General features: G+C 33.7%; 1 protein-coding gene across 8 annotated transcripts in view; it reads left to right on the top strand.

The window, feature by feature from the left end:
- Window positions 1-26,916, top strand: part of HLTF (helicase like transcription factor) — a 55,560-nt gene extending 28,644 nt beyond the window's left edge. For 2 of the 8 annotated variants that reach the window (XM_032263730.1, XM_032263755.1), the window contains exons 14-25: window positions 1,887-1,984; window positions 6,606-6,749; window positions 7,940-8,078; window positions 8,578-8,713; window positions 10,503-10,682; window positions 14,207-14,331; window positions 14,801-14,991; window positions 16,608-16,733; window positions 17,058-17,170; window positions 17,547-17,727; window positions 21,087-21,167; window positions 23,463-25,682. In XM_032263730.1, the coding sequence (XP_032119621.1) occupies window positions 1,887-1,984; window positions 6,606-6,749; window positions 7,940-8,078; window positions 8,578-8,713; window positions 10,503-10,682; window positions 14,207-14,331; window positions 14,801-14,991; window positions 16,608-16,733; window positions 17,058-17,170; window positions 17,547-17,727; window positions 21,087-21,167; window positions 23,463-23,615 (1,667 nt within the window). In that variant the 3' untranslated portion in view covers window positions 23,616-25,682. Of the gene's footprint in view, window positions 1-1,886; window positions 1,985-6,605; window positions 6,750-7,939; window positions 8,079-8,577; window positions 8,714-10,502; window positions 10,683-14,206; window positions 14,332-14,800; window positions 14,992-16,607; window positions 16,734-17,057; window positions 17,171-17,546; window positions 17,728-21,086; window positions 21,168-23,462; window positions 25,683-26,155 lie in introns of those variants that run through there. The other 6 variants (XM_032263764.1, XM_032263776.1, XM_032263749.1 and 3 more) reach the window with 5 other exon arrangements.
- The last annotated feature ends 606 nt before the right edge of the window (window positions 26,917-27,522 follow it).

Here is a 27,522-nt window from a genome sequence, read left to right on the forward strand (position 1 = left end):
AAAAAGTGGTTTTCATTGAAGCATTATTTTATTGAAATATTAGAAATAATGTACATATTGTCCAGTAGGGGAATGGGAAATAAAGTGTAGTCTACTTATGCAGTATAATGCTATGCACAGGTTAAAATGAATACACTAGAGCTACAAATACTAATAAGTATAAATTCCAAACACAGTTGTTCTTTCCACAGTTTCACATTCTGCAGTTTCAGTCCTAAAATATTATATACAATAAGATATTTTGAGAGATGGAGAGAGACCACATTCACATAATTTTTATTACAGTACAGGCATCACCAGTATATGTCAGGGATTCGTTCCAGGACCCCTGTGTATACCAAAATGTGCAGGTGCTCAAGTGCAACAGTCTGCCCTGGAGGACCAGTATATATGAAAAGTTGGCCCTCCATATACATGAGTTTTGCAGTCAGTAAATACTGTATTTTTAATCCACGTTGATTAACAAAAATTTGCATGTAAGTGCATCACATACTTCAAACTTAAATTGTTTAAGGGTCAACTGTATATTGTTATAATTGTTCTATTTTATTATTTGTTATTGTTACTAATCTCATACTGCATCTACTTTATAAATTAAACTTTATCATAGGTATATATAGGAAAAAAGATTATATATAGGGTTTGGTACTATTTGTGGTTTTAAGCATCTATTGAGGGTCTTGGAACCCTTATCTCCAGCGGATGAGGAGGGACTATGGTAAATAGCACTGAGAGAAAAAGGCTGTGGAATGATACATAGATATAGTATGATACTTTGCTCACCTGCCATTTAAATTTTGAAATTAGTATGAAAATGTAATTTTTTAAAAACTCAGAAATTTGTGTTTTAACTAAGTTTACTGGAAGATACTCCATTGGTAAGGGATACCAGGTCTAGAAGTTATTTCAAGAATTTGTAAAAATACTTCGTTATTACTCTTTTTAAACATGCTTCACAGAAAAGTATTAAGAATTTTTGTTGTAAATATGTTAGTTACCTATTATTGCGTAACAGATTATCCTAAAACTTAGTCATTTAAAATCAGACATTTATTATTTCATGCATTTTGACAAGGCTAGGAATCTGGGAGTGGCTTAGCTGGATGGTTTAACTGCTTATGGTCTCTCATGTGGTTGTAGTCAAACTTCTTCAGGGGCTGCCATCATCTGAACATTGACTTAGGGAGGATCCATTTCCAAGTTCACTCACATGGTTGTCAACAGACCTCATACTTGCTGGCTAACTATAGTCTTCAGATCTTCACCATAGTCTTCAGATCTTCACCATGTGCATCCTTCCATAAGCTGCCTGAGTGTCCTCACAGCATGGCAGCTGGCTCTACCAGAGTGAAAGATTCGAGAGAGAACAAATGTGAGAGTGAGCTCGACCCAATACAGAAGGTTCATCTTTTATAACCTATCTCAGAAGTAACATACCATCTTTTCTGCTGTATTCTGTTGGTCACGCAGACCAGTCCTGTTGGAGTGTGAGAGGAGATTACACAAGATAATGAATACTGGGAAGTAGAGCTCATTGGGGGCCATCTTAGCTGGCTACCAAACTAAATATAACACAAATTCAGAAAACTGCATAAAACAAATGTTTGTTTTAATGGATGACTATGATGAATTATCAGGAAATACTAGAGACTTCCTTCTTGTGCCCACTCCCTGTTACAGTCCTTTGGCTCTTCTCATAATCACTATGTGGATTTTTAGCTTTTTTAAGTGACGAGGTAAAATTTAATCCCTGTTAAAGGTCCATCTGCTTCATTTTAATTGTTCCTAATTTATCTTTTCATGGAGGCACATTATTACCATCTCCTTATTAACATATATATTTCAAAAAAAACAGCTAAAGGTTGTAACAGTGATTCATTTTTTAGGAGCATGTGCAGTGGAGGGGTCAAAGAAAACTGATGTTGAGGAGAAACCAAGAACAACACTCATCATCTGTCCACTTTCTGTGTTAAGCAACTGGATTGTAAGTCTTTAAGCCCTTTCAAAATGTAGCATAATCTATATTTTATCTACAAGGTAAAAAGTATTCATTTAAAGAGTCATTCATTGGGGGAAATATACTTGGTCATCAGTTCATATCTAAGTTCAAATAATTGTTAGGTGAATTAGATTATGTTTGCTGAATTGAAGAAATTTTTCTTTGAAGATTTATAGTAGAGAAGGTAAAGGAATATAATCGATTGCTAACATAAGATTTGGTTTGTATTTCTGCCTTTGCTATTTTTGTCCCCCAAAGTGGGAAAGATGTATAGTTTGACTCCACTATATTTACAAATTGACTATTAGAAGAACTCTTTTCTAAGAGCTCTACCAATAATAACTTACTTTTATGACGCTAACAACATTTAGTGAACTCCTATGTACTTGGTTTGTCCTTAATCTCTAAAAAGAGATTTTTCTGATTTAATTCTCAAAACTGTTATTCTCATTTTCCAGGTGACCACACTGAAACACAGATAGGTTAAGTAACTTGCCTAAGGTCATCCATTTAATAAATGATGGATCTTAGATATAGTCTCAACATTTTGAATCTAGAGTCTATTCTTTTAAGACTACCCACCAGAAATTTTTTTTGCCAAATTGCTTTTCTGTTCTAAAACAGAACATTGGAATGGAACCTCTTGATTTTTTGTTTATTTACGGCTTGGTTATGTTTCCTTCCTAGTTTGAGCTTCAAACTTCTTGTTACAATGAAATAATGACTCTCTTGGAAGTCCTGTGAGCATAAGGACCACCCACCATTCTTGCTACCTCCAAGTTTATCTGCTTATCTAATTATTCTCCTGGCCCTTCTTCTTATCTCAGAGCAGGAAGAGATCCTACTCTTTGTAAGACCAGTATTTAGTCTCCATGTTGGATTCTTTCTTTTCCCACACTCGCTTATCTGTTCTTTTTTTCCCCTCACTTGGTTATTCAGTCTCTTCCCACTGGCTCTTTCATGATACATACTCAGGTCTTTTTCATTTTAAAATCCATTCTCTTGATATGCATATTTAAGTTGCTGCTCTTCTGCTTTCCTTCACTGTCATACCTCTTGGGGGTTAATTTCTACTTTGTGCCTTTACTTACTAGTTCCTTAATTCATTGTAATCTGGCTTCTACTATTCTCTAAATTGCATTGGAAAAGACTATTTGTGATAGTCTAATTGTCAAATTGAGTGGCCGTTTCTTGACTTTATATAGCCTTTTCTTCCATGACATGAATTACCATTTTTTATTATAAGTTTTTGGTTTATTTTTTAAAAAAGAAATTATACCTTGTCCTTATTAGTGTATCATTTTTCCTCTTAGGACCAGAAGAATGAGTGTTAATGGTCTGTTGCTATTTTTTTATTCCAACAAAACTGTGCTTTCTTTAATGCATTGTTTGTTATGGGGAGGGTAGTACATGGGTACTTAAATGGCAGTTTCAGGATGAGGTTTAGAGTATTAATGGAGATATAAATAATATAACTGTGATTATTTTAGGGCTTGGGGTATAGAGATGTATTTTTAAAATGAGTAATCAGTATTTAATTACAATTTTATATTTAGAAAAGTTCAGGTAATACAAAGTTCAGAAAGAAAACCATGGCAAAATCTTGCCAAGTGAGATCATGCACACTCTGAATTTAAAGGAATGAGGAGTGGCTTGGCTATCGGGATTCATGGTTGTGTTAGTCTATTCTTGCATATAAGAAATACCTGAGGCTGGGTAATTTAAGAGGTTTATTAATTGGCTTATGATACTGCAGGCTTTACAGGAAGTATGGTGTTGGCATCTGCTTCTGGTGAGGCCTCAGGAAGCTTACACAGCCTCAGGAAGCTTACACTCATGGCAAAGGTGATGGGGACTTAGTATCGCATTGCCAGCCTGGGAGCAAGAGAGAGTGGAAAGGTGCCACAAACTTAAAAACAACCAGATCTCTTGTAAACTTAGAGAACTCACTCATTGCCAAGAGGATAGCACTAAGCCATTCATGAGGGATCCGCAGCTATGATCCATACACCTCCCACCAGGCCCCACCTCTAACACTGGAGATTACATTTCAACATGAAGTTTGGAGGGGACGAACATCCAAACAATCTTAATCTCAGTGATCAGTAATTAAAATTTTATGATCTCAACAAGATACTCTCTTCCTAGCTCTCAAGTAAAGGATCTAGCATTCTATAGAGCAGGCTAGAACTGACTTATATTCCCTTTTTTATCTTCAAAGAATCCAGGTAAAGGAGTAGGACCTGGGTTCCAATCCTGCTTCTACCACATACTTGTTCTGGGTATTTAGAAAAGTAATCTTATGAAATAACACCTATTTCATTTTCTGTTGAGAGGATGATATATACATACATATATAGTAGAGCCTAACACTGTCTAGAAATGCAGCAGCTATAGTTCTCTCCCTTTGTTCTCCAGAAAAGTTGGTTTTCTTCTATTCCAAGTGTAATCCTTTTATAAATATGTACCATCCCATTTCAAGGCCACCCATTGATTCAGTTTTCTCATATTGGAATCTTTGTCATGCTGGATTCTAATCACCTTTTCTTTTCTGCCAAATTTCTTTAAGAAATTCTTTGCATTTTTATCTTTACTTTTTCATGTCTTATCCTCTCTTCTCTGTGTTTTTGCCTTTATTATTTCATGTTTAATACTTTCTTCAGTCCATGGTCTGCTGTTTGCTTCCGCTCTCTATAGAAACTCCCTTTGCAGAGATGTTCAGACCTCAACATTGCCATGTCCAATGAGCTCCCCTTTTCTTCTACTTTGAGTATGTTACTCATTTATTACTCTTTTTGTTATGTCTTATTTTATAAGCTATCTCTAAACCTTTTTGTAAAGAATGGAATTGAACATAGGACAAATTTAAAAGTCCACCTTGTTTTTCTTCTTGAAACTTCTGTATTCTTTGGATCCCAGGCCTTTTTACCCTTTTTGTTTGTTGTCCTAACTTACTGTTTCTCTGTCTTTGTTTGGGTTCCTATTAAATCAGCCTTTTCTTTGTTTCCTTACAGCGTGGAATTTTTTTAAAAACGGTATTTAAAAAATTTTAATGAGATCTCCATTTACTCATCAAGATTCAAACATTAACAAAAGTCTGATATATGTGCTTTCCTCTTTGTCTTTGCAGGATTATTTTTTATTTTTGTTTTTTAAGACAGAATCTCATTCCATCACCTAGGCTGAAGTGCAGTGGTGCAGTCTCAGCTCACTGCAACCTCTGCCTGCTGGGTTCAAGTGATTCTCATGCTTTAGCCTCCCAAGTAGCTAGAATTATAGGTGTGCACCACTACCACGCCAAGATAATTTTTGTATTTTTAGTAGAGGTAGGGTTTTGCCATATTGGCCAGGTTGATTTCAAACTCCTGACCTCAAGTGATCCACCCAAAGTGCTGGGATTACAGGTGTGAGCCACTGCACCTGGCCTGGAATATTTTTAATTATACCCCAGTTATCATGTAATTTCTCCCAATAAAAATCTAAGTGTTTTTCTTAAATGTTGATATTCTGTAGACTCTGTCCCTAACGTTTGTTCACTGTACATGCTGTCTTCAGGAAATTTCATTTATTCTTGCAGCTTTAAATGCTGTCTGCTATTAACTTTAAAATCCATATCTATACCACTCACTTTTACCTGCAGGTAACTATTTACATTTTCCTAGTATACTTCTTCAGCCAGGTATTCTATAGTGACCAAAAATGATAAAGGTCTAAAATACTCCCTTGGATACCACTTTTCCTTTTTTTTTAAAAAAAAAAAACTTCCTTATACACAATTCTAGGCAGCCATTGAAGTATCAGGGCATCTTAGTCTTATTATTATTACTTATATTCCGTATTTAATTAGTCCCCAAGTCCCATCAGTCTCAGTTTGTTTCTTTCACACCTGTCCTTTCCGTCTTGTTCCTACTTCTACCATGCTGGTTTAGGGCTTTATCATCTCACCCCTTATAGCTTCCCAGCTGTGTCTCCTTGGTATCTTTTCAATTTAATCATGCTATTTTTTTTTTTCTGCTCAAAATCTTCTAGGTCTGGTGTTTTCGTAATTAGAGAAAAAAGTACATTTTTAAAACTGATCATGTCCTCAAGAAGGTCAGGGATGATTTTTTGTTCTTTGTTTTTAGCTACATCACTATTGTATTTGATACCTGGCAAATAGTAGGCCTCTAATAAATGAGTGAAAGAAAATGGCTACAGTGCTTAAATCTCTGCCCACGTCCTTGAAAATATTAGTTATTGTTCTTTTACTGTTTAATTTTTATATTATTGTCTACTAACTATTGCAGCATTAAAGAGCTTTCTAATTTAAATATTTTTATAAAACTCACTATTGTTTTAAGGAAGTTTGGGTTTTTTCCTCCTAAAAATGAAGCAGTTGCTGATTAGTATGGCCAAGTAAATTTTATATAATGTATTATTATTACTGTGTATGTGTCATTTTTCTTATCATTGCTACTATTTTGGTCTAGACTGCAGGAAACTTGATTTCATACAATTTTAGTAGTTTCATTTGTCACACTACTGCCAGGGCAGTTACTTTTTTATATATATATTCAGCCTGACACTAAGCTGCTCATTATTAAAAATATTCCTAATTTTCCTTTAGGACCAGTTTGGACAACATATAAAATCAGATGTACACTTGAATTTTTATGTTTATTATGGTCCTGATCGTATTAGAGAACCGGCCTTACTTTCAAAACAGGATATTGTTTTGACTACATATAATATTTTAACTCATGACTATGGAGTAAGTATTGCTGATACTTAGAGATCTTTTAAAGATTGAATGTAAGAAATATGCCACAAGTTTCTAGAGTGTTCTAAAAATCAGGCTTTATACTCTTTTTTTCTTTCTACTTAATAATATATAGAAAATAAATGTTGTTTCTTTTTGCATTAAGGTGTTGCATCTTCTTTAAATGCTAATTTAGGAATTCCTTTTTCTTTCTTTTTTTTTTTTTTTTTTTTTGAGATGGATTTTGCTCTTGTTGCCCAGGATGGAGGATAATGGTGCAATCTCAGCTCACTGCAATCTCCCCCTCTTAGTTTCTAGTGATTCTCCCGCCTCAGTCTCCCAAGTAACTGGGACTACAGACATGTGCCACCACACCCGGCTAGTTTTTTGTATTTAGTAGAGGTAGGGTTTCACCATGTTGGTCAGGCTGGTCTCAAACTCCTGACCTCAGGTGATCCACCCACTCAGGCTCCCAAATTGTGGGATTACAGGCATGTGCCACCATACCTGGCCTGTTTTTTCATTTAGAACATTTTAAGTTAAGATTTTAAATTTGGATTATAAGTATATAAAGCAATTTATTAATGAATTTTATTTTCTTTTTTAATATTCTGGAAAATTATTTTCTATCACAATGATTTGATTAATATCTCAGTTTGAAGGTGTGCTCTTTTTGTAGTTACAGTTTATACGTTTTCAAATTAGTAGTCTAATTGTTGTTTACCTGTATAATTCCAGGTGTTCAAAAGTTAAAACTTTTTGAGAAATAGCTTGCTATCAAAAGTTCAGTCTTCTGGTAAAAATATTACCTTTTATATAAAAGAAAGTAATGTTGTTGAATTCAAGTAATGCTAACAACTGCCATTTTCTATATCATTGCTTTATTTTAATCTGAGGTAGAACAGTTCAGTGTATTGACCAGTGACTGCTTGGGTGTGAATGTTAGTTCTGCCACTCACTAGCTGTGGTGCTTTGAGTAAATACTTAGCAGGTTGTGCTTCAGTTTTCTCATCTGTAACATGAGATGTGCTAATATGTACTTATTTTATAAACTTGTGAGTATTCAATAATTAACATAGTGCGTAAAGCAGTGCCTAGCACAAAGTGTTGATATTAAATAATGATAGCAACTAGATAACAAATCATATTAAGTACTATTTTACTTTGCTGTGTTTTAAATTCATATATAACATTTATTTCAGACTAAAGGGGATAGTCCATTACATAGCATAAGGTGGCTAAGAGTGATCCTGGATGAAGGACATGCTATACGAAATCCAAATGCTCAGCAGACAAAAGCTGTACTTGACTTAGAATCAGAAAGAAGATGGGTTTTGACAGGTAATATAACAACATTTGAATTCTTGTTAGCTTATGGAACAGTCACTAGACTTATTTTTAAACCTTGAAGATTGAGTAGACACTTTAGTCATCCAGCCATAATCTTGATTTCTCTGTTTCCCATCTTCTAGACTGTTTGGTATTCACAATACCTTTACTAGAAAGTAAGGAAAAGAATGTAAACTTAAAGTAGTTGCTTTTTCCTTCTTGCTAGTACTGCTGCTTTAAAAACCAAATAAGCGGATGTACTTGATAAGGAGAAAGTAGAATTTACCACAGTCTTTTTCTTGGCTAGTTTGGCATGTGAGAGCTAAAAATTAGATCAAAACTATATCTTGAGATGTATGTATATTTAATAAAGGATTATAGCCAACTCTTGATAGTGATTGGCCTGCTACAGAGTGCCCATTTTCAATTGTTGTCTTCTCTGATTGTCCGAATAGATAGTCTTATTGGATAATCTGGTCAAAGAGTTATAACAGTTTCCTGTTATTTTTAGGTACTCCAATCCAGAATTCTTTAAAGGACTTGTGGTCTCTTCTTTCCTTTTTAAAACTTAAACCATTTATTGATAGAGAATGGTGGCATAGAACAATACAGCGTCCTGTCACAATGGGAGATGAAGGAGGACTTAGGTAAGTAATTTCAGACAATGATTAATATTGGTTACAAGTAACTGTTAGCAACTTGAACCAGTTGGCATTTTCTTTCCTTTTTTAACTTGACTCTTAACTTTTCCTTCTAAAAAGTGTTTATGGCTCAATGCCTTTGTCTTTCAGAACCTAGTGATGCTTGTTCGGAAAGACAAAGATTTCTAATTTTCGATAACTACCCTTCTCCTGTTTTGGCTAAACTTAAGGGAAAGACCTAACTTTGTGTTCTTTGTGTGTTGCTAAGCCCCAAAGCCCCAAAACCACCATTAACAGATTTAGCAGGAAAAATTTTATATCCTTTGAGAATCTAATGTGCATTAAGTTTTCGTATCTTATATAGCTTTATTTTATTTATTTTTATTTATTCATTTATTTATTTTGAGATGGAGTCTTGCTCTGTCGCCCAGGCTGGAGGACAGTGGCATGATCTTGGCTCACTGCAACCTCTACCTCCTGGGTTCAAGTGATTCTTCTTTCTCAGCCTCCCAAGTAGCTGGGATTACAGGTGCATGCCACCATGCCCAACTAATTTTTGTATTTTTAGTAGGGATAGGTTTCGCCATATTGGCCAGGTTGGTCTTAAACTCCTGACCTCAGGTGAGCTACCTGCCTCCACCTCCCAAAGTGCTGGGATTACAGGTATGAGCTACTGCGCCCAGCCTTGTATAGCTTTATATAGTGAATGATGTGATATACCATGACCTCAACAGAAGTTGTATAAGAAATTTTTATGTGGTTGTTTCTGGTAGAGATAGATAAAAGTTGAGAACATAAACTAAAACTCAGTGATAGCCATTTTGCAAGATGCTGCTGGACTAATGTGGTTCAACTTTTTGGCCAAAGCAGCAATTTATAGACTGAGGATTTGAGCTCCATTAGTGGGATAAAAAAATCTTTATAAAGGTGGTAGCCAGCATTTAAAAAGACAATGAAATAGAGAAGAAGAGGTAAGTAAATATCAGAGTGCATGATACATAAAAGTATTATTTTGTGAAATATTTATTTCTTTTGTATGTGTTTGTATATTTTTGCTAGATGGAATAAAATGTGTTTCTTATTATGAGTCGTAGTGAAAAGCTTCAGGAGCCACTAACTTAGTTGGCAGTACTGTCCACTTGATTCCTCAAAACCAACTATTTAAACTCCAGGAAATTGTATTTATATTTCAATGTTTGGAAGAAAACAAGAATTGATACACTTCTTTTTTTCTAATACTGAAAAAGAAATGTGAAGACTGTGGAACCTGTAAAGCATTTCTCTGTCTTCTGAATATTATGTTTTTATTTTGGGGACACTTATTACTTTACACAATTACTTATTTATGTACCTTTGATTTTCATATTACAGAAGGTAGTATCTTACCCATATTTGTGTTCTTACAACATTTAATTCAGTGCCTTGCATGTAATAGATACTTAGAATTTGAGTGTTGACTATTGGGTGGTAGAGTTGGCAGGACAGTTGAGAAGTAAAAGAGTCAATGATTAGAATAAAAATGGTGAGCAGAGCTTAAGAGAATAAGGGCAGGATATAAGAACATTACACTGTGATAGGTATTGAGGGGAAATTTCCTTGCATTTGTTTTAATTTATTTTTGTAAAATACTTCTGTGATTATCAGATTGGCTAAAACCTCAAATAAGGGATTTGAAAAAAACTTTGTTACAGAGGCTATAAAATAGTAACAAATTAAAATGTTCTTTTTTTGTTCTTATTGGATCAATTTATATAGAAATTAAAAGTTACATAATTATTCATTTTATCCTAATTAGGCGTTTACAGTCCCTAATTAAAAATATTACACTTAGAAGAACAAAGACAAGCAAAATTAAAGGAAAACCTGTTTTGGAGTTACCAGAACGTAAAGTATTTATTCAGCACATTACACTTTCAGATGAAGAAAGAAAGATTTATCAGTCTGTGAAAAATGAAGGCAGAGCTACTATTGGAAGGTATGGAGAAAGAAAGCCATGTTAAAAAATAGTTTTACTTTGTTTCCCATTCACTGAATGACATTATTTAGATGTGTTAGCAATAAAATTTGAAGTATACTGAAAGATAATTTCCTTCTGTAAATTATAGTATGTTTTACAAATGAATAGTTAAAGTGAATGAAATAATAGTATAATTCACCAGATAAGTAATTTCTTAAGTTAGGAAGAAATTTAAAGTTTACATTAAACGACAAGTTCTTAGTTGCTAGCCAGAAGATCTTGCTTGCTTCTATTTCCAACATCGTGTGGAAATCTGGGAATAGGAACTGATGAAAGAGGTTTAACAAGAAGATTAAGGATTCGTAGAAGGTGTGAAATTCTAGTCCAAGCAAGATCAGATTTAATGTGAGTGCCCATAGGGAACAGAATGAATAAGAGACAAGTGAAAGCGGAATAGGGCTGTGAAAGGGGAATCTTCAAAACATAAAAACTTCAGTGAGGTAGGTACAAAGCAGGTTTGATAGGAATTAGAGAGACTGGGAAAGATTGTTCTAAGCAGGAGATTTCTGAGTTCAAAATCTTATTTCTTTTCATATTCTTTCAACAAAAATTTATTCAGTGCCCACTGTGTGCCAGGCAATACAGATATACAGCAGAATAAAATGCAAAAATCCCTGCACTCAAGGAATTTATATTTTAATGGGAAGAAATGTAATTTTAAAACATGATTAAGTTTTATGGAATAAAGCAATGAAAGGGGATGGGGAATGCCAAAGCTATTTTAGTAGGGCATTAAGGAAGACCTCACGAGAAGATGATATATAGGCAAAGATCTAAAGGAGATTGGGATTAAGGGGTGTTTCAGCCAGAAGAAACAGCAAGTGTAAATGCTCCCAGTTGGGAGCATGTCTGGTGAGCTTGAAGAAGAACAGAGAGGCAAGTATGGCTGGATAGTATGAACAAGAGGGAAAATAGTCGTGATATCAAAGATGTATTGGAATGGGGCTGTGTAATACATATTTCAAGGACTTTGGTTTTACTTTTTATTACAGGAAACCTTAAAGGGTTTTGAGCCAGGAGAGTGACATAATTTGATTTATATTTTTAAAAGATCACTCTGGCTGCTGTGTTCAGATTTAGGTTGTTTGAATAGGAATAAGTTGAGAAATAGGGAGACCAGTAGCAATCAAAGTAAGAGATGATGGTGGTTTTTTTACCATGGTAGTGATAAAGGAAATGAGAAATGATTAGATTCTATTAAATTATGAATGTAAAACCAACAGAACTTGCTGGTTGATATGCTGTGGTGCATGAAAGAGAGGAATCAAAGATAACGTCAAGCCTTTTTACCTGAATAACTGGAAGGATGGAGTTGCCATTTACCAAGACAGGTCTACGGGAAGGGCAGAGCAGTTTAGGTGATTGTACTATTGTCACACGGTTAGTGAATTACAGGACTGATATTTAAACTCTGGCAGTTTGGTTTAGAGCTTGTAAGTTTAACCTTTGTGTTATTTTGCCTATTCCTTGCATTGTTAAATATTCAGAAGTATTTGTTGCCATAATATTACCGGTACTAATACTAGCAGCAGACTAGTGTATAGCACTTAATATAGTTCCAGCACTATTTTAAAGACTTTACATGTAGTAAATTAAATAACAGTAGTTCTATGAGGTAAGCACTTTTACAATGCCACTGTACAACTGAGGAAGCTCAAGACATACGTTAAGCACCTGTCCAAGGTTACGTAATTAAATTGGCAGAGCCAGGTTTTGAATTCATGACCAGCTAGCTCTAAAAATCTGTGCTCTTAGCCATTAGGCTATATTTCTTCTGTTGCTTTAAAATACTTAAATGTCTCAGATGGCCTGGTTATATAATTTTTGGATCACCCATTTCCTTCAGAATCTATATTGTCATTGTACCACTGTATTTTGTATTGAATGTTTCTGTGGGGAAGCCTGGTTTTGTTTTGTCTTTTTTTCCTCTAGAGTTCAGCAACCTCTCTGTTGACTTTCCCTGTGGTAGCATTTAAATCTTTAGATTCCAGGCTTTTTCCCCCCTTTCCTGGAAAGCTTTCTTTAAATATTGTTCCATTATTTTATTTTATTTCTCTCTGTGTATGTTAGATGTCTTTTATCTGCATTCCATAGGTATCATTTTATTTGTTGTTTTTGTTTTGTTTTGTTTTGTTTTTTTTTTTTTTGAGATGGAGTCTCTCTCTGTCAACCTAGCTGGAGTACAGTGGCGTGATCTCAGCTTACTGCAACCTCTGCCTCCTGGGTTCAAGCGATTCTCCTGCCTCAGCCTCCCGAGTAGCTGGGACTACAGGTGCCTGCCACCACACCCAGCTGATTTTTGTATTTTTAGTTGAGATGGTGTTTCCTCATATTGGCCAGGTTGGTCTCAAACTCCTGACCTTGTGATCCGCCTGCCTCGGCCTCCCAGAGTGCTGGGATTACAGGCATGAGCCACTGCGCCTGGCCTATTTCTGATCTTTTACATTTTTTTGTTTAATTTTATTTTCTCAATCCTGTTTCCTACATCCTTTTCTATGTTTTAATCAGTGACTAGCCTTTTTGATAATGGCTTATATTGGTTTCAGTGTGACTTTCGTTTCTCTGATGATTCACTATTTTCTTTCACTTTCTTGAGCTATACCAGCTCATCTTTCATCTCTTTATGTTGCCTTGCCAGTTTTTTCAAAGCTCTTTGTCTTTGCCTTAAGCTTTTTTTTGGGGGGGGAAGAAATGTTTTATTGGGTGATGTTAAATTATGACAGTATCTTTGGTCATAATTTTTGCTTGCTCTGTGGCAACATTTTTCTGCTGAGTTTCCTTTCACTGCCATTTGTTCCCTACCTTTGCTCTCTGCTGATTATTACTTATACTTGAATATCTTGAGTTCTTGTTACTAGCTGTATGCTAGATTATATGCACATGAAGAGAAAGGTCATAAACATGTCCCAGACCAGCAGGAAATAACCCAATTTACTTAAGACTGAGTTACATGTTGAGTTACTTTAGGTTTTATTAGTACACATAAACAGAGATCAGAAACTTTAGGGGTGCCTGCAGTTGTAAAGTGCTGTGCCTGTAGTCTTTTTTTTGAAAACACAGTGCGCCTGTATGTTTTTGTATTCAGTTTACCTTCCCTCTTTTTCGGTATAAACTTCTCCAGGGAAGGCGAAGTCTCCAAGTATGTACCCTGTTCCTGTTTCTGCACATGAGAGGTATTGATTGTCCCCTTAGGGCACGCCATTCATTTTAAAGAATTGTGGTTTGGCAGCTCTGTTTGAGATCTACAGTCCTGTCTCTCAGCATCTTCCTATCTGACTTATACTGCAGTCAGCAGCCATATATTGTCCCTTATTGTTACAGATCTCTCTTAATTTTATTAGAGTTTGCTTTTTTGTTTTTAATTCTTGTTTTGAAGTAATTTCAAGAGAAGAAAAGAACAATGCCATTTTACTCTGCTGTTTTAGAATAGGAAGTTATTATTATTTAGCAGACTTAATAATATTTGACATTTTAATCTCTAGATATTTTAATGAAGGGACTGTCCTGGCCCATTATGCAGATGTCCTGGGTCTTTTGCTTAGATTGCGGCAAATTTGTTGTCATACTTATCTTCTTACAAACGCAGTGTCTTCCAGTGGCCCCTCAGGTAGGTAAATGTGATCGTTTCATACCATTGTATTTGTTAGAGATACTTAAATGATGTTTTTTTAATGTGGCATAAATTTATTTTGTTCTGTCAAATGGAGATTTTTTTTAGTGTGAACCTCAGCTAGAAATATATTCAATAATTTTTTTACCAATGAAATGGAATTATAATGAGGTCTTTCCAGGATTTCCAGTGATAGATACCCTTTGATAAAAGATTAATATTGGACCTGCCTTTTATTGTGTGCTGGTGTGTTCATATCATGTTATAATGATGCTTCTCTATGAGGTATATTATGTGAGTTGGCTACTATTTTTTGAATGTTTTTTAAAATTTCAAACTTAAATTATGCTTTTTGCCTGTGACAGAAAATGATGAGATACTATCCCTACTGGCAAGCAAAACTTTTCCTTATATAAGATATATTAACTTGTCATTTACAAACCTTGTGCTGAAATTAATTTTTCAGTCTTTTCTCTAGGAAATGATACACCTGAAGAACTGAGAAAGAAATTAATAAGGAAGATGAAGTTAATTCTGAGCTCAGGTTCAGATGAAGAATGTGCAATTTGCTTGGATTCTTTAATAGTTCCTGTGATAACACATTGTGCACATGTATTTTGTAAACCCTGTATTTGCCAAGTCATTCAGAATGAGCAGGTTAGTTTTTTGCTCAGAAGAGGTTCAGTGTTTGATAGAGTAGTGTACCTGTCTTTAATGTAATAAAAACTGAAGTCCAAGAGAGTATATGGAGTTTTATACTTGCATTTAATAATACACCTTTTATAGTTAATTATTTCACTATTTTAATAGGTGATATATTTCTCCTAATGCAACACCTTTAACATAAAATGATGTTCACAGTCAATATCTTAATTTCACTGTTTATATCATTGCTGTTTAACAAATGGATTGATGATGTGAGACACAAAGGTAATTTTAAAATTTCCAGTATCCATATTTTTAAAAAGTAAAAAGAAACATTAAGCTAATTTTAATACATTTTTATTTAACCCAATATATCTAAAATTTAAAATGTATTATTGTGATATTTAAAAAAAAAAAAACAAAAACTAAGTCTTCAGAATTCGATTGTAGTATATACTTATGGCACACCTCAGTTTGGCTTAGCCACATTTCAGGGACTTAATTGCCCCATGTAACTGTTGGCTATTGTGTTGGATAAGGTAGGTCTAGATTCTTTTTTTCTTTTTAATGACCAAAATGCATTTATTTAATATACATCACAAGGGCTCAACCGAGGCTTAATTTAAAAGACAAAAACAAAACAAAGATAATACCACAGCTGCAGATACAGAGTCCTATACAGAAATCACAAAAAGGACAGACCATATAAGGAAAAATTGAAAAGACAATACAGGGACAGGCTGGGGAGCCTGGGTCAGGGCTCCTGGCTGGTGACTTGCTTCGAGTAGGTTTCTTGCTTAGGTAGGTCTAGATTCTTTTGTGTGGTAGAATTTTTTTGAAGTGGACTAGCCTGTTAAGCAGTCATTCAGCTGGGGTAGAATTTTTTTAAACATTTTAAATTGATATAGAACATGTAGAAAAAATGTACAAATTTATGATTATATAGCTCAGTGAATTATCATGAAGTAACCATATTTCTGTATCTACTACTTAGACTCCTTGTGGCCGCTCCCAATCATTTACCCTCTACTTCTTCCCCAAAGGAACCCCATTGTATCGACTTCTAAATAATTTTAGCTTCAGAATTTTTTTATTGTAATGGTGTTTTACATCTAGTTATTTAAGATATAATCTTATTAGCAGGTTCAAATGGGTACAACAGATGCTGCGTTGGAATGAACTTGATAGGATTTAACAGATCCTGGTAGCTTTGTAAGCTATTACAAGGTTTATAAGCTTAATAGCTTTATAAGCTATTAAGAAGGATTTTTTTTTAAAGAATAGTACTAAATAGTGTAGCTATATTGTATTTAGGTTCAAAAAATTGTTATTCATGGATTTTTTTTTTTTACTTGTTTACAAATGTTATAATATTTAGTTTCCTGTTCTTGCTTCTGGCTAGTCCAGATCATATACTTTTGCTCCCTCCTTTACCCATTCTACTTACCACATTATGTCTGGAATTCAGCATGTTCAGATATCTCTTAAATGGATGAAATCTATTAAAAGGTTTAATAAAATGTTAGCTATGAGAGATACAGATTTTAGCATACATTTAAAAATTTTTAGACATATTTATATTTGTTCTTCCGTTAAGTGTTGCTCATACTTTGTTCTTTTTCATATAGCCACATGCTAAATGCCCTTTATGCAGAAATGATATACATGAAGATAATTTATTAGAATGTCCTCCAGAAGAATTAGCACGTGACAGTGAGAAAAAGTCTAGTATGGAATGGACATCCAGTTCAAAGGTAAAGTACTCATGTACAAATATTTGAGTATTTGAATATATAAGGAGATATACACAGTGTATCAAAATAGTAATTCTGCTTTCATTCCTGTCATTTTAGTATTCTGTTGGTGACCACTGTTTTTTTTGTTTATTTTTATTGGTGAATTTGAGAGGAAATAGGTTCAGATTATTATAGTGTTCTTTCATTTTTTTTTTTTTAATGAATAGTCTTTTGCTTTTGCATTTTAGGGAAATAACATGTCAGGACCTTTAATGATAAAAAATTTTAGGCTAATTTTACTGATTGAAAATAGAATCTAATGGACATCTTAATATTTTTCAGATTAATGCGCTAATACATGCATTGACTGATTTAAGAAAGAAGAATCCAAACATAAAAAGTTTGGTGGTTTCTCAGTTTACAACATTCCTGTCTTTAATAGAAATACCACTTAAGTAAGTTCCACAGTGTTTTTCACTTTCAGTAAAAGGATTTTATATAAGTGTATTGACTTTGATAGCAAAAAAAATAACTATTTGTTTTGCCAGTTTTAGTCATTTTATCTAAAAGATACTCAGAGTCACAATAGAGAATATTCCTGGCAGCACAGGATTTTAAAGATTAAGTGCTGAAATTATCAGAAAATGACTGACTGCAGTGCCTAGCATATTAGTAAGTGCTCAGTAAACATTTGTTAAAATAAATGAGTGAAAGAATTTACTAAGGAGATTTGTAGTTACTTTTTTTCCCCAACTTCCTGTTGATTTGCATTAACTTTGTTTTATTTTTATAATAGTGTTTGTTACTTGTGTCTTTTCTTATCCCCATTAGAGCCTCTGGATTTGTGTTTACCCGTTTGGATGGTTCCATGGCCCAAAAGAAAAGAGTTGAGTCAATTCAGTGTTTTCAAAACACTGAAGCAGGATCTCCAACTATAATGCTTCTGTCTTTAAAAGCAGGTGGAGTTGGTTTGAATCTGTCTGCAGCTTCTCGAGTGTTTTTAATGGATCCGGTAAGTAGTTTTGTATATTTTTCAGAATGTTAGTACTTCTTTCAAAAAAATAAGACAAAAAACTACATGGTGAATACCTTCATAGTTATAATTAACTGTGAAAATTCTTAGGCCAACTTTAAAAACAGTTAACAAAAACTTGGTAAATGTGGATTGAGAGCTTTCTCTTAAGCTACTTTACTGAAATCCTCACAGTATTCTTATGAGGTAGATACCATTATCAAATGCTCTGTTTTGGCCAGGCGTTTTGGCTCTTGCCTATAATCCCAGCACTTTGGAAGGCAAAGGTGAATGGATTGCCTGAGCTCAAGAGTTTGAGAGCAGCCTGGGCAACATGGCGAAACCTGCCCTCTACAAAAAAAAGTACCAAAAAAATTACTCAGGTGTGGTGGTGTGTGCTTGTAGTCCCAGCTGCTTGCAGCGCTGAGACAGGAAGATTGATCACTTGAGCCTGCAAGGTTGAAGTTGCAGTGAGCCATGTTTCTGCCACTGCACTTCAGTCTGGGTAAGAGAGCAAGAACCTATCTCTGAAAGAAAAGGGAAACAGTTTTCTGCTTTACTGAAGAGGCAATTGAACCACAGAAAAGTAAATAATGTGCCCAATGTCACACAGTTAGTAACAGGCAAAACCAGAATAACAGTCCATTTATTTAAGTACTATTATGCTATGCCGTTCTACTTTTTTTCGATAATAAGTCTCTATTAACCATAATGCTTTTTAGGGTAGTGGTTCATTCAGCCAACAAATAATGAGATTCTGCTTTGTGTCAGGGTATTATAGGTACTGGGAATCTAAACAAGATAGACAAAATGACTACCATCATAGTGCTAGTGGTCTTAAGCTTAAATGTGCGTAAGAATTAGGTAAAATGGAATTTCTTTTGCATTCAGCTTTGGAGACTTAGGAGTTCTAGGATTATACCCAGGAAGCTGCATTTTTAGTTTATATCATAGGTGATTCAGGTACTAGGTGGTCTTGGATCACAATTTGAGAAACAAATTATCATTAATGGAATGTTCTGAGTACATTTTACTGCCTAATACAGTGCAGTCACTTGTGGTTGCGTAGTACAGGCATAAGGGTAGAACAGAAGCTAAAATTCACTTTGAACTTTACTCACCAAGCTGTGTGACCTGGACCTGCATTCACATAGGAGTATGTTTTTCTACAGGTACAAAGAGGCTGTTTGGCCTGAAAGGACCTCGGACTAATTCAGTTTCTAATTTGCACTGGGTACTAAGTGGGATAGAGGCAACCATGTGCTGTTTCTGTGCGTTCAGACTTTGTGGTTTTAGCTTGTTGCCTGAAACTCAGAAGATTTTTAACATACAGAAATTCTACTGAGATATAAATTTTATACTCATTCGGGTGAGGCTAGTTTACTCAGGCTTTTTTTTCCTCCCTCGACTTAGGGTAACCTCAGTAAGATTACAATTAGGGTTATCATACTTAGGCCTTCATGGGTGAATGTCATGGATATGATATGGTTTGTTGTATTTTCTTGCCTTAGTACTGTGGATGAAGTTTTAAATCTTTTTTACAGTATTTTATGGCCATAATACAAAGATATTTGTAACTATAGATTGTTGAATATTAACTAACCCAGTGATAATTCTAGAAGCTGATTTTTAGAACAAATCCCAAATTTTATTTTTCTTGCTAATAATCTTAGCACGAAAGAAGTTAATACCAAAATAATTAGTATTATGAAGTTGATCAGAGACTAAATTTGTTAAGTTTTTAAAAATTTACAGAATGTTTTAGCAGTTTTATAGTAAGTTGAGTGTTCTTCATTGAACATACTAAGCTTTCCAATGTTGTTTCTAACTTAAAAGTCAGGTCCCAGAAAAATAATGATTTGATAAAAACAATAATTGACTCATGAAAGTCTTTTACCCTTTTTTTTTTTTTTTTTTTTTAAAGAGACAGGGTCTTCCACTTTTGTCCATGCTAGTGTCAAACTCCTGAGCTCAAGCAAGCAATCCTCCCTCCGCAGCTTCTTGAGTAGCTGGGATTATAGGCATATGCCACTGTGCCCAGTTTTCTTTTACCTTTTCATGAACATTGTATAAGAATTGGGGTAATATTTTGATATTCATGGTGAGCTTCTAGTGAAGCTAATTTCTTCTTTAATTACATGTGAAAATGAAAGCTATCAGTTTTATGTAATGATGAAGTAAATGAGATTTCTGGTAGCCATTACTAGACTTGCATTGCCAGCTTGTCATTAAGTTCCTGGATAAAATACAGGTAACAAAAAGAAATATTTTTGCATTGTCTCTTGGTATTAAGATTTTAAAATGTATCTAATTGTGAAATATAAAATATTCACAAAATATGGTATCTGTCTTTTAGAAAATCATAGGCTAAGTATATCCTTAAATCTAAATTTCCATACTGGAAAAGAACCTAAAACTCAAATTACAGCAAGTAAACAGCAAAACCTTCCCTTTATCTATATTCCAAGAGCCTTTTTTTTTAAAAAGAAGAGAATATCAACCTAAGTATAAATCATATTATAATCCTACATAAGCATCTGATTTTGTTTCTATTTTCAGCTATTTTGCTGTGTAAATAAATGTTCCTTTCCTCAAAAATACCGTTTTCAGTTTAAAAAGTCATTTCATAGTTTTTATTTAAAATTTAATGATCCTTATCCAAACAGTTCACAATACTATTTAAAAACCACTTACCAGAGTTCTATATCTTTTTGGTTATTCTTCCCTTTTCATTGTTTCACCGTTTTATTATTTAGCTTAAGACAGTTCTCATTATCATGTCTGTGTTAATTAGCTAATGGTACTTTTTTAGTTCAGCTTTAAAGGCAAATTGACATCAAATACTGATACAGAAAACTGCATCAACAAAAAAAAAACAATTTTTAGGACTTCTGACTTTTGAAACCCTTTTTTGTACTTTTATTTTATGAACAGAGGAAAGTGAAAGAAAACCAGAAAAGGAGGAGAAAACTTTTTTATAAATAGACCCAAAAACTACATATCTCTTCTAATATAAATTCAGTCATCTAAGAGGATATGTAAACTTTTTCCTCTGTTAAATACACATAGAGATTCTTTTAAAAATGAAAAAAAAAAGCAGAAATTGATTAATAAACACTTATTTTGGGCGCTGACACATATGTCAGGCCCTGTATTAGGTATTACAAGTAGTAGTATATATCATTATAATGATTGGGAAGATGGGACTTTTCTCCCATGGTATTTGTGATGTTAGTATCTGACTTCAGGCAGAAAACTTTCAGTCAGAAAATGATCCATGAATACTAGTGAAGTGAAAGGACAAATGCAGAACACTCATAGATCAGGGCAATAAAGCAACTCATCCATGTACTTGTTAGGCCTGGAATCCTGCTGCTGAAGATCAGTGCTTTGACAGATGCCATAGACTTGGCCAGAAGCAAGAAGTTATCATCACAAAAGTGAGTTTTTAAACCAACTATTTTAAGACTAGGTTGATATGATTTTTACAATTAAACAAGTAATGAATGAATACATTATAATAATGATTGAAGTAGAATTATGCAGAGCAAAATATAAGTCACACTTTTCCTCCTCCATTAATAGGGCCCTTTCTCTATAGTTATATACATTTATATTTATGTGTACATCTCCTTAAAAACATCTTTGAAAGGTAAGTGGCATTATACTTCATTGTTCTACAACATATTTGTTTCCTTTAAAACTGTACTATTTTGTAAGTACATTTAGGTGAACACATTTTTTAAAATAGTGGTAAAACATAAAATTTACCATTTTGAAGCGTTCAGTTCAGATGCATTAAGTACATTCATGTTGTTGTGTAACCATCACAATCACCCATCTCCAGAGCTTTTTCATCATCTCAAACTGAAACTGTGTATTCATTAAATAATAATTTCCCATTCCTCTCACCCCAATCCCTGGCAACTACCATTCTACTTTCTCCGAATTTGACTACCCTACAAAACCATATAGATACAACATAATGTATTTAACCCATTACGTTTTTTGCTAATAAAAACAGTGCCTTAATGAGCATTATTATATATAAATCTTTGTGCATAGATGCAAGTATTTCTTTGGGATAAGAAAACTAGAATTCTGGATTTAGGATTTTTATTAACTAAGTTGGTTTCAAAATAGGAATTATAATATATGAAAGTCAGGCTAATTTATACTTACGTGACCAAAAAAGTGCTGTTCTAATTTGCATTTACCTAAAACCTTGAGTATATTTCACATATCTTGTTCATTAATGTTTTTTCTGTGAATTATTTATATCTTCTGTCCTGTTCTCATAGTTATGGTATAGTACAATTTTATAGTATAAAGGACTCCCGGATACAGTCTGATTTTAAATCTTTTGTTTAATGTATGCTGGAAATGGTTTATCCCATATTATTCCTTGTCTTTAAACTACATTTTTTTGTCATAAAAAAGTTTTAAAATTTTTATGATTTAAAACGTCAGCCTTTTTTATATGTTTAGGTTTTAAGGTCTTACCTAGGACAGAAGGCTTTATTTTCACACTTTTCCAACTATTCTGTATTTACTTCTGGTTCTTTTGGAAGATTTTATTTGTGATATGAGTCTAAGTTTACTCTTTTTTCAGATGAAGAATGATTTGTTATGTCACATCACATCTTTTTTTTTCTTTGAAAATTCCAACTTTTTCCCTACTAGTATGAAATGTCACTTTTATCATAAATTAATTTGTATATATTACTTGGGTATCTTTCTAGACTATTCCGTTCCACTGATCTCTTTTCCTTTTCTTAGGGCAATATTACTTTTATAATAACTATGATTTCCTAAAGTAAGTTTTGATATCTGATAAGGTAAAATGTTCTGTTTATCCTTTTTGAAAATTGTATTGGTGGGTATTTTTATTCTTGAATTTAACTTCAGATTTTGGTTATAAAATCCCATTTAAGATATCTTGTTTGAGATTTATTGAATTATTACTTTTGAGAACTGTCTTTCTTTATAAATAAGGAATGTTTCCATACAGGAACATAGTATCTCTTCTCCATTTATGTAGATCTTTTATGTATTTCAGTAAAATTTTATTATACAGCTTCTTTAGATATTGCAGTAATTGGGACTTCTTAAACAATGTTAAGTAGTAGCAGATAGTGATCATTCTTGACTTGTTTCTGTTTTTGTTGAGAATACTTTTATGTTTCACATTAAATATGTAAGGTTGAGACATTCATTACTAGCTTAATTAGGGTATTTTAAAATCAAGGTTTTGGCCGTGCGTGATGGCTCATGACTATAATCCCAGCACTGTGGGAGGCCGAGGTGGGTGGATCACAAGGTCAGGAGTTTACAGGTGCATGCCACCATGCTTGGCTAACTTTTGTATTTTTAGTAGAGATGGGGTTTTACCATATTGGCTGGGCTGGTCTTGAACTCCTGGTCTGAAGTGATCCACCTGCCTTGGCCCCCCCAAAGTGCTGGGATTACAGGTGTGAGCCATCACGCCCAGCTGATATAAATACTTTCTAATTATTGCACATTCGCAAAAGCTACATTAACACTTGGAAGAGTACAAGTTATTTTATGGTAGACTAACATTCTCATCTCAAAATTTAACTTTTTCCATTTTTAGTGCGCAGTGTTGTTATCCTGTTTATCCTTCCTTCATTCTTCTCAGTACTCAATAATAGTTCATTTAGTTTTCGTAGTTTTAAAAACTAACCAATTTAACTTTTTTATTTTTCTTTTTAAAGTTCATTGTAAAGGACTCTGTTGAAGAAAATATGCTGAAAATACAAAACAAAAAGAGAGAACTTGCAGCAGGAGCCTTTGGAACTAAAAAACCAAATGCTGATGAAATGAAACAAGCTAAAATTAACGAAATCAGAACATTAATTGATTTATAATTTGTGGGATTTTAGTAAGGTCAGTTTGATTGGATACTTAAGTTTTGGAAATAAGAAAAAGTTGTAGAAATGAGATCTAGAGAACATGTTTTCTAAAAGGGGCATATTGTTTTATATTAGTGAAGAGGTATTACTGACACAATTTCTTCTATATATGAACATATTTTTAATGAAACTTCAAGTAGCAATAAGTTCCGTTATATACAGTGGCCTAAAATAATTTTTTGAGAAAAATGTTACTTTGTTATTCAGCTTTTCATAGTATCTATGCTGAGTATTTTCATATATCTTCCAAGTACTCAGCTTTTTCGTATTTCAGATAAGGTCAGACCTTTTATACTTTTGACCAAATAGTTATTTTCTATGTTGGACACTTAGTTATTCACCAAAGCCTCCAGTATGTGATGCAGTGTTTGTAGTCCTTGTAAACAATATATATGAACTATAAAAGAATTAATTTTATTGGGCTTTCAAAAAACATATTTGCATTCTAGAACCAAATCTTAAAAGAGACCAAAGTCCAGTTTAGCAGAGTTTTTTTTTTCTCTATCGTACATTGAGATATATAGTTCACATAAGTGACTTGGAGTTTTATGTTCATGAAAAAATTAGAGATTATGTTAAGAGTACTGTTTCTCCATTTTAGTTAAGTAGTACTACATTCATTGTTTAAATGTAACTTGCTGTGTCTAGGGTGTAAATGTAGTCTATGGGAGTGAGAGGCAAACCAATCCTACCCAATTCGATTTGAATATTTTAAATTATGGAACTGCTAAATAGATATTTCTATAAATAATTTTTATTTATGTAGCTTTTTTTGGAAGTAACTATAAATTTTTATAATTCAGAAGACTACTATATGTGAGAGGCGTGATATCTGGATGGAAGTTGGGCTGGATGATCTCCAAAGTCGTTTCAACTTTTAAAGACATCTTAATCCTGAATGTAAAAATTGGTTATGTGTTTAGAATCAGAATTTGATTTTCAACTTCAGTAATTCATCGTTACATCTATCTATATAATTAGGTTTATTTTTTCTGTTTTTTTTTTTTTTTACCTTTTTTTTAATAAGCAAACTTAGTTGCTGCAGCATTCTGGGGGACTCCTGAGTCATATTTAAAATAAACAAGCTAGAAATTTAGCAGTCAGACTAGGTAGGTGGTTTTATTTCAAAGGGAAATTTTAATCCAAAGAAAGAAGAGATTAACAAGAGAAGCTTCATGTTTGATGGTACAGATTTAATAATACTTGAGATTTTAGAGTGTTGGGAGTGATTTGATAGAAAAATGTGATTGGAGACAATGTTGTGTTATAGGGTGCACATTCAAGGTATATGCCAAATCTCACTAGCTAAGTCCTTTCCTCCCTGTGCCCTGTTTTCTTGCTCAAAAGTGAATTAGCCAGCTAGTATCTTCCTGTTCCCTTTTGGAGGCAGTAGCAGGTGAGGAAAGGGCTGTTTTTCATCAAAACCAAGACCTTTTTTCAGGGATGACGGTGGAATAATAATTTGGGATTACCCCGCTAGCATTAGGAGCAGTAGGGAAGTTACCTGGTAGATCAAGCATTACACACAAAAAATCAAGTTAATCAGAATATGGGTTCTTCATATAACAATACTTCACTGAGATTAAGTATAAACAGTTTTCGGCAAAAGACAACACAGTCTACTCTTCCTACTTTCAAAGACAAAGCTTTACAAATTCACTACAAAGGTAAAGGGAGGACAGCTTGCTTCATTACTCAGATATTTACAAAGTTGTTTTTAAAAACATTCATAAGTTTGGCAGATTGTTTAAAAAATGTCTTGTTTTGTACAGTTCTATTACATATTGTTAAATTTGAAAAGTTTAATTAAAAAAATTGAATTTGTCCTTCCTAAGAAGGATATATAAAAAAGCCACTGGAATGAAAACTTCATATTATGCTATGCTGTTGTTTTATTATTACATAGAAAAATAACTTTAGAAAAATATTGAAGACATTGTATTACCACTTGTGATTCAAACTGAATTTTGTGGTTCAAACTGGATTTTAAATTTAAACATCAATAAAAATTTCAAATGTTTATTATGTTCCTCAGTGCCATAATTTTGAGTTTATCTTCAAAGAAAATATTTCATTAATTCTTACATTTCTATGTGTTCCTTTTTTAATTGGGAGTACATGAAGATTAGTGTAACAGAATAATGTACTTATATCCTACCTTTATTGTGCTCAGTTTAAGTGGGTCAAACTCTTGTTCAGAAATCAGAGTGGTTATTTAAAATACTTTGATCTAAAAACATTGGTTCCAATCAATTTCCTCATCTGGAAGAAAAAAAGGAGTTGTGATAGTACCTATAGATACACAGGTAGCACTCTGAATCATTGTACATTTTGTTCTTAAAATTACAGCTTTTGAACTGGAAATAGTAATCAAGAAACTAATCCTATGTAGTTTATTACCAGTTTAGTACTAATAAAATTATCTTAGGCAGTGTATGCTTTGTTTTGGGGAATAGCAAAGACATTGCTGTATTTTTTTTTTTTCTTATTTATAGTACTTGCCAAGGTTGATGCATTAGCATTTGGATGAGATTCATTAAAAATATAAAGGCATATTTGATGTTTGGCTCATAAAAAGAACTCAAATGTTTAACCTCAAGTTAACACATTAACTTCAAAATATCTGCAAAAGGTGTTATACAGCAGGACAATATGGGCATAAGGAGAATTAAGGTAAACATTTACTTTATGCATAAACCATCGCTCCATCCACCATGGAGCTAATCTCCAAAGGCATGGATTTGACCTCTGTTGTGGGCAAGTTTGTCTTAAAACCAAAGGTCATACCTACCATTGCAAGCGGTAAGTATATGTGGATCACCTCTGCAAATATGTCTTGTAATTTGAGTTACTGTTGCCTTTTTATACATTTTACTAAGTAACCCTTAGTATTCTGGACTCCCTAGAAAAGATTTCCCAGTATTTGTATAGCTTTACATGAAAGTTAATACCTCACCTTAAAACAGATCACAGAAGGAAAAGAATCTATTAGTTCCATGACTTTCTAGCCAAATAACTTGACAGCATTATATGCTATGTCTTATGGTAAGCCTGTCATTCTTTCTGATTCCAAAAGTTAATAGCCTTCACTAAATACTTATTAAAAATTTTGAAATTATATAAGCTTTTCACCTTAGAGCTTTCTGATATGCTACTGTGTAAAAAATAGAGACTGAAGCTCGGTGGCTCATGCCTGTAGTCCCAGCACTTTGGGAGGCTGAGGTGGGCGGATCACAAGGTCAAGAAATCAAGACCATCCTGGTCAACATGGTGAAACCCCATCTCTACTGAAAAAAATACAAAAATTAGCTGGGCATATGGTGGTGCACATCTGTAGTCTCAGCTACCAGGGAATGGTAAGGCAGGAGAATCGCTTGAACCTGGGAGGAGGAGGTTGCATTGAGCTGAGATTGCACCACTGCACACCAGCCAGCCTGGTGAGAAAGTGAGTCTTTGTATCAAAAAAAAAAAAAAAAAAAAAAGAATGAACAGTAGTACATAGAAAAAACATTGAATGCATATTGAATGGCCATAAAAATAAGACCTTTTTTAATCTGAAGACTGTGTTTCTGTTCGTCTTAACCAGGCACTCGGAAGCCAGAAAGACTTCTGACTAGCCAAAATTATTTTGAGAAGTCTTTGTACCACAGTACCTGACACATGGAGGCACTTAAATCTTTGGTAAATGTTCATTGTACTTGAAGATCAATAGTGATTTATTCTTCACCAGTCCAATTAGCTAGTTTATTTTCAGAAATCACTTATTCATTTACTATAATTCTAGGTAAATCCTCAGATTCTTCTTGAGCTCCTATGGTAACAGCCTTCAAGGTGGCCCCAACCATTCTTGACTTAAGCTGTC

The sequence above is a fragment of the Sapajus apella genome, unplaced genomic scaffold, assembly GCF_009761245.1.
Source record: "Sapajus apella isolate SASKATOON/1434 unplaced genomic scaffold, GSC_monkey_1.0 scaffold4, whole genome shotgun sequence".
Classification (NCBI taxonomy): domain Eukaryota; kingdom Metazoa; phylum Chordata; class Mammalia; order Primates; family Cebidae; genus Sapajus; species Sapajus apella.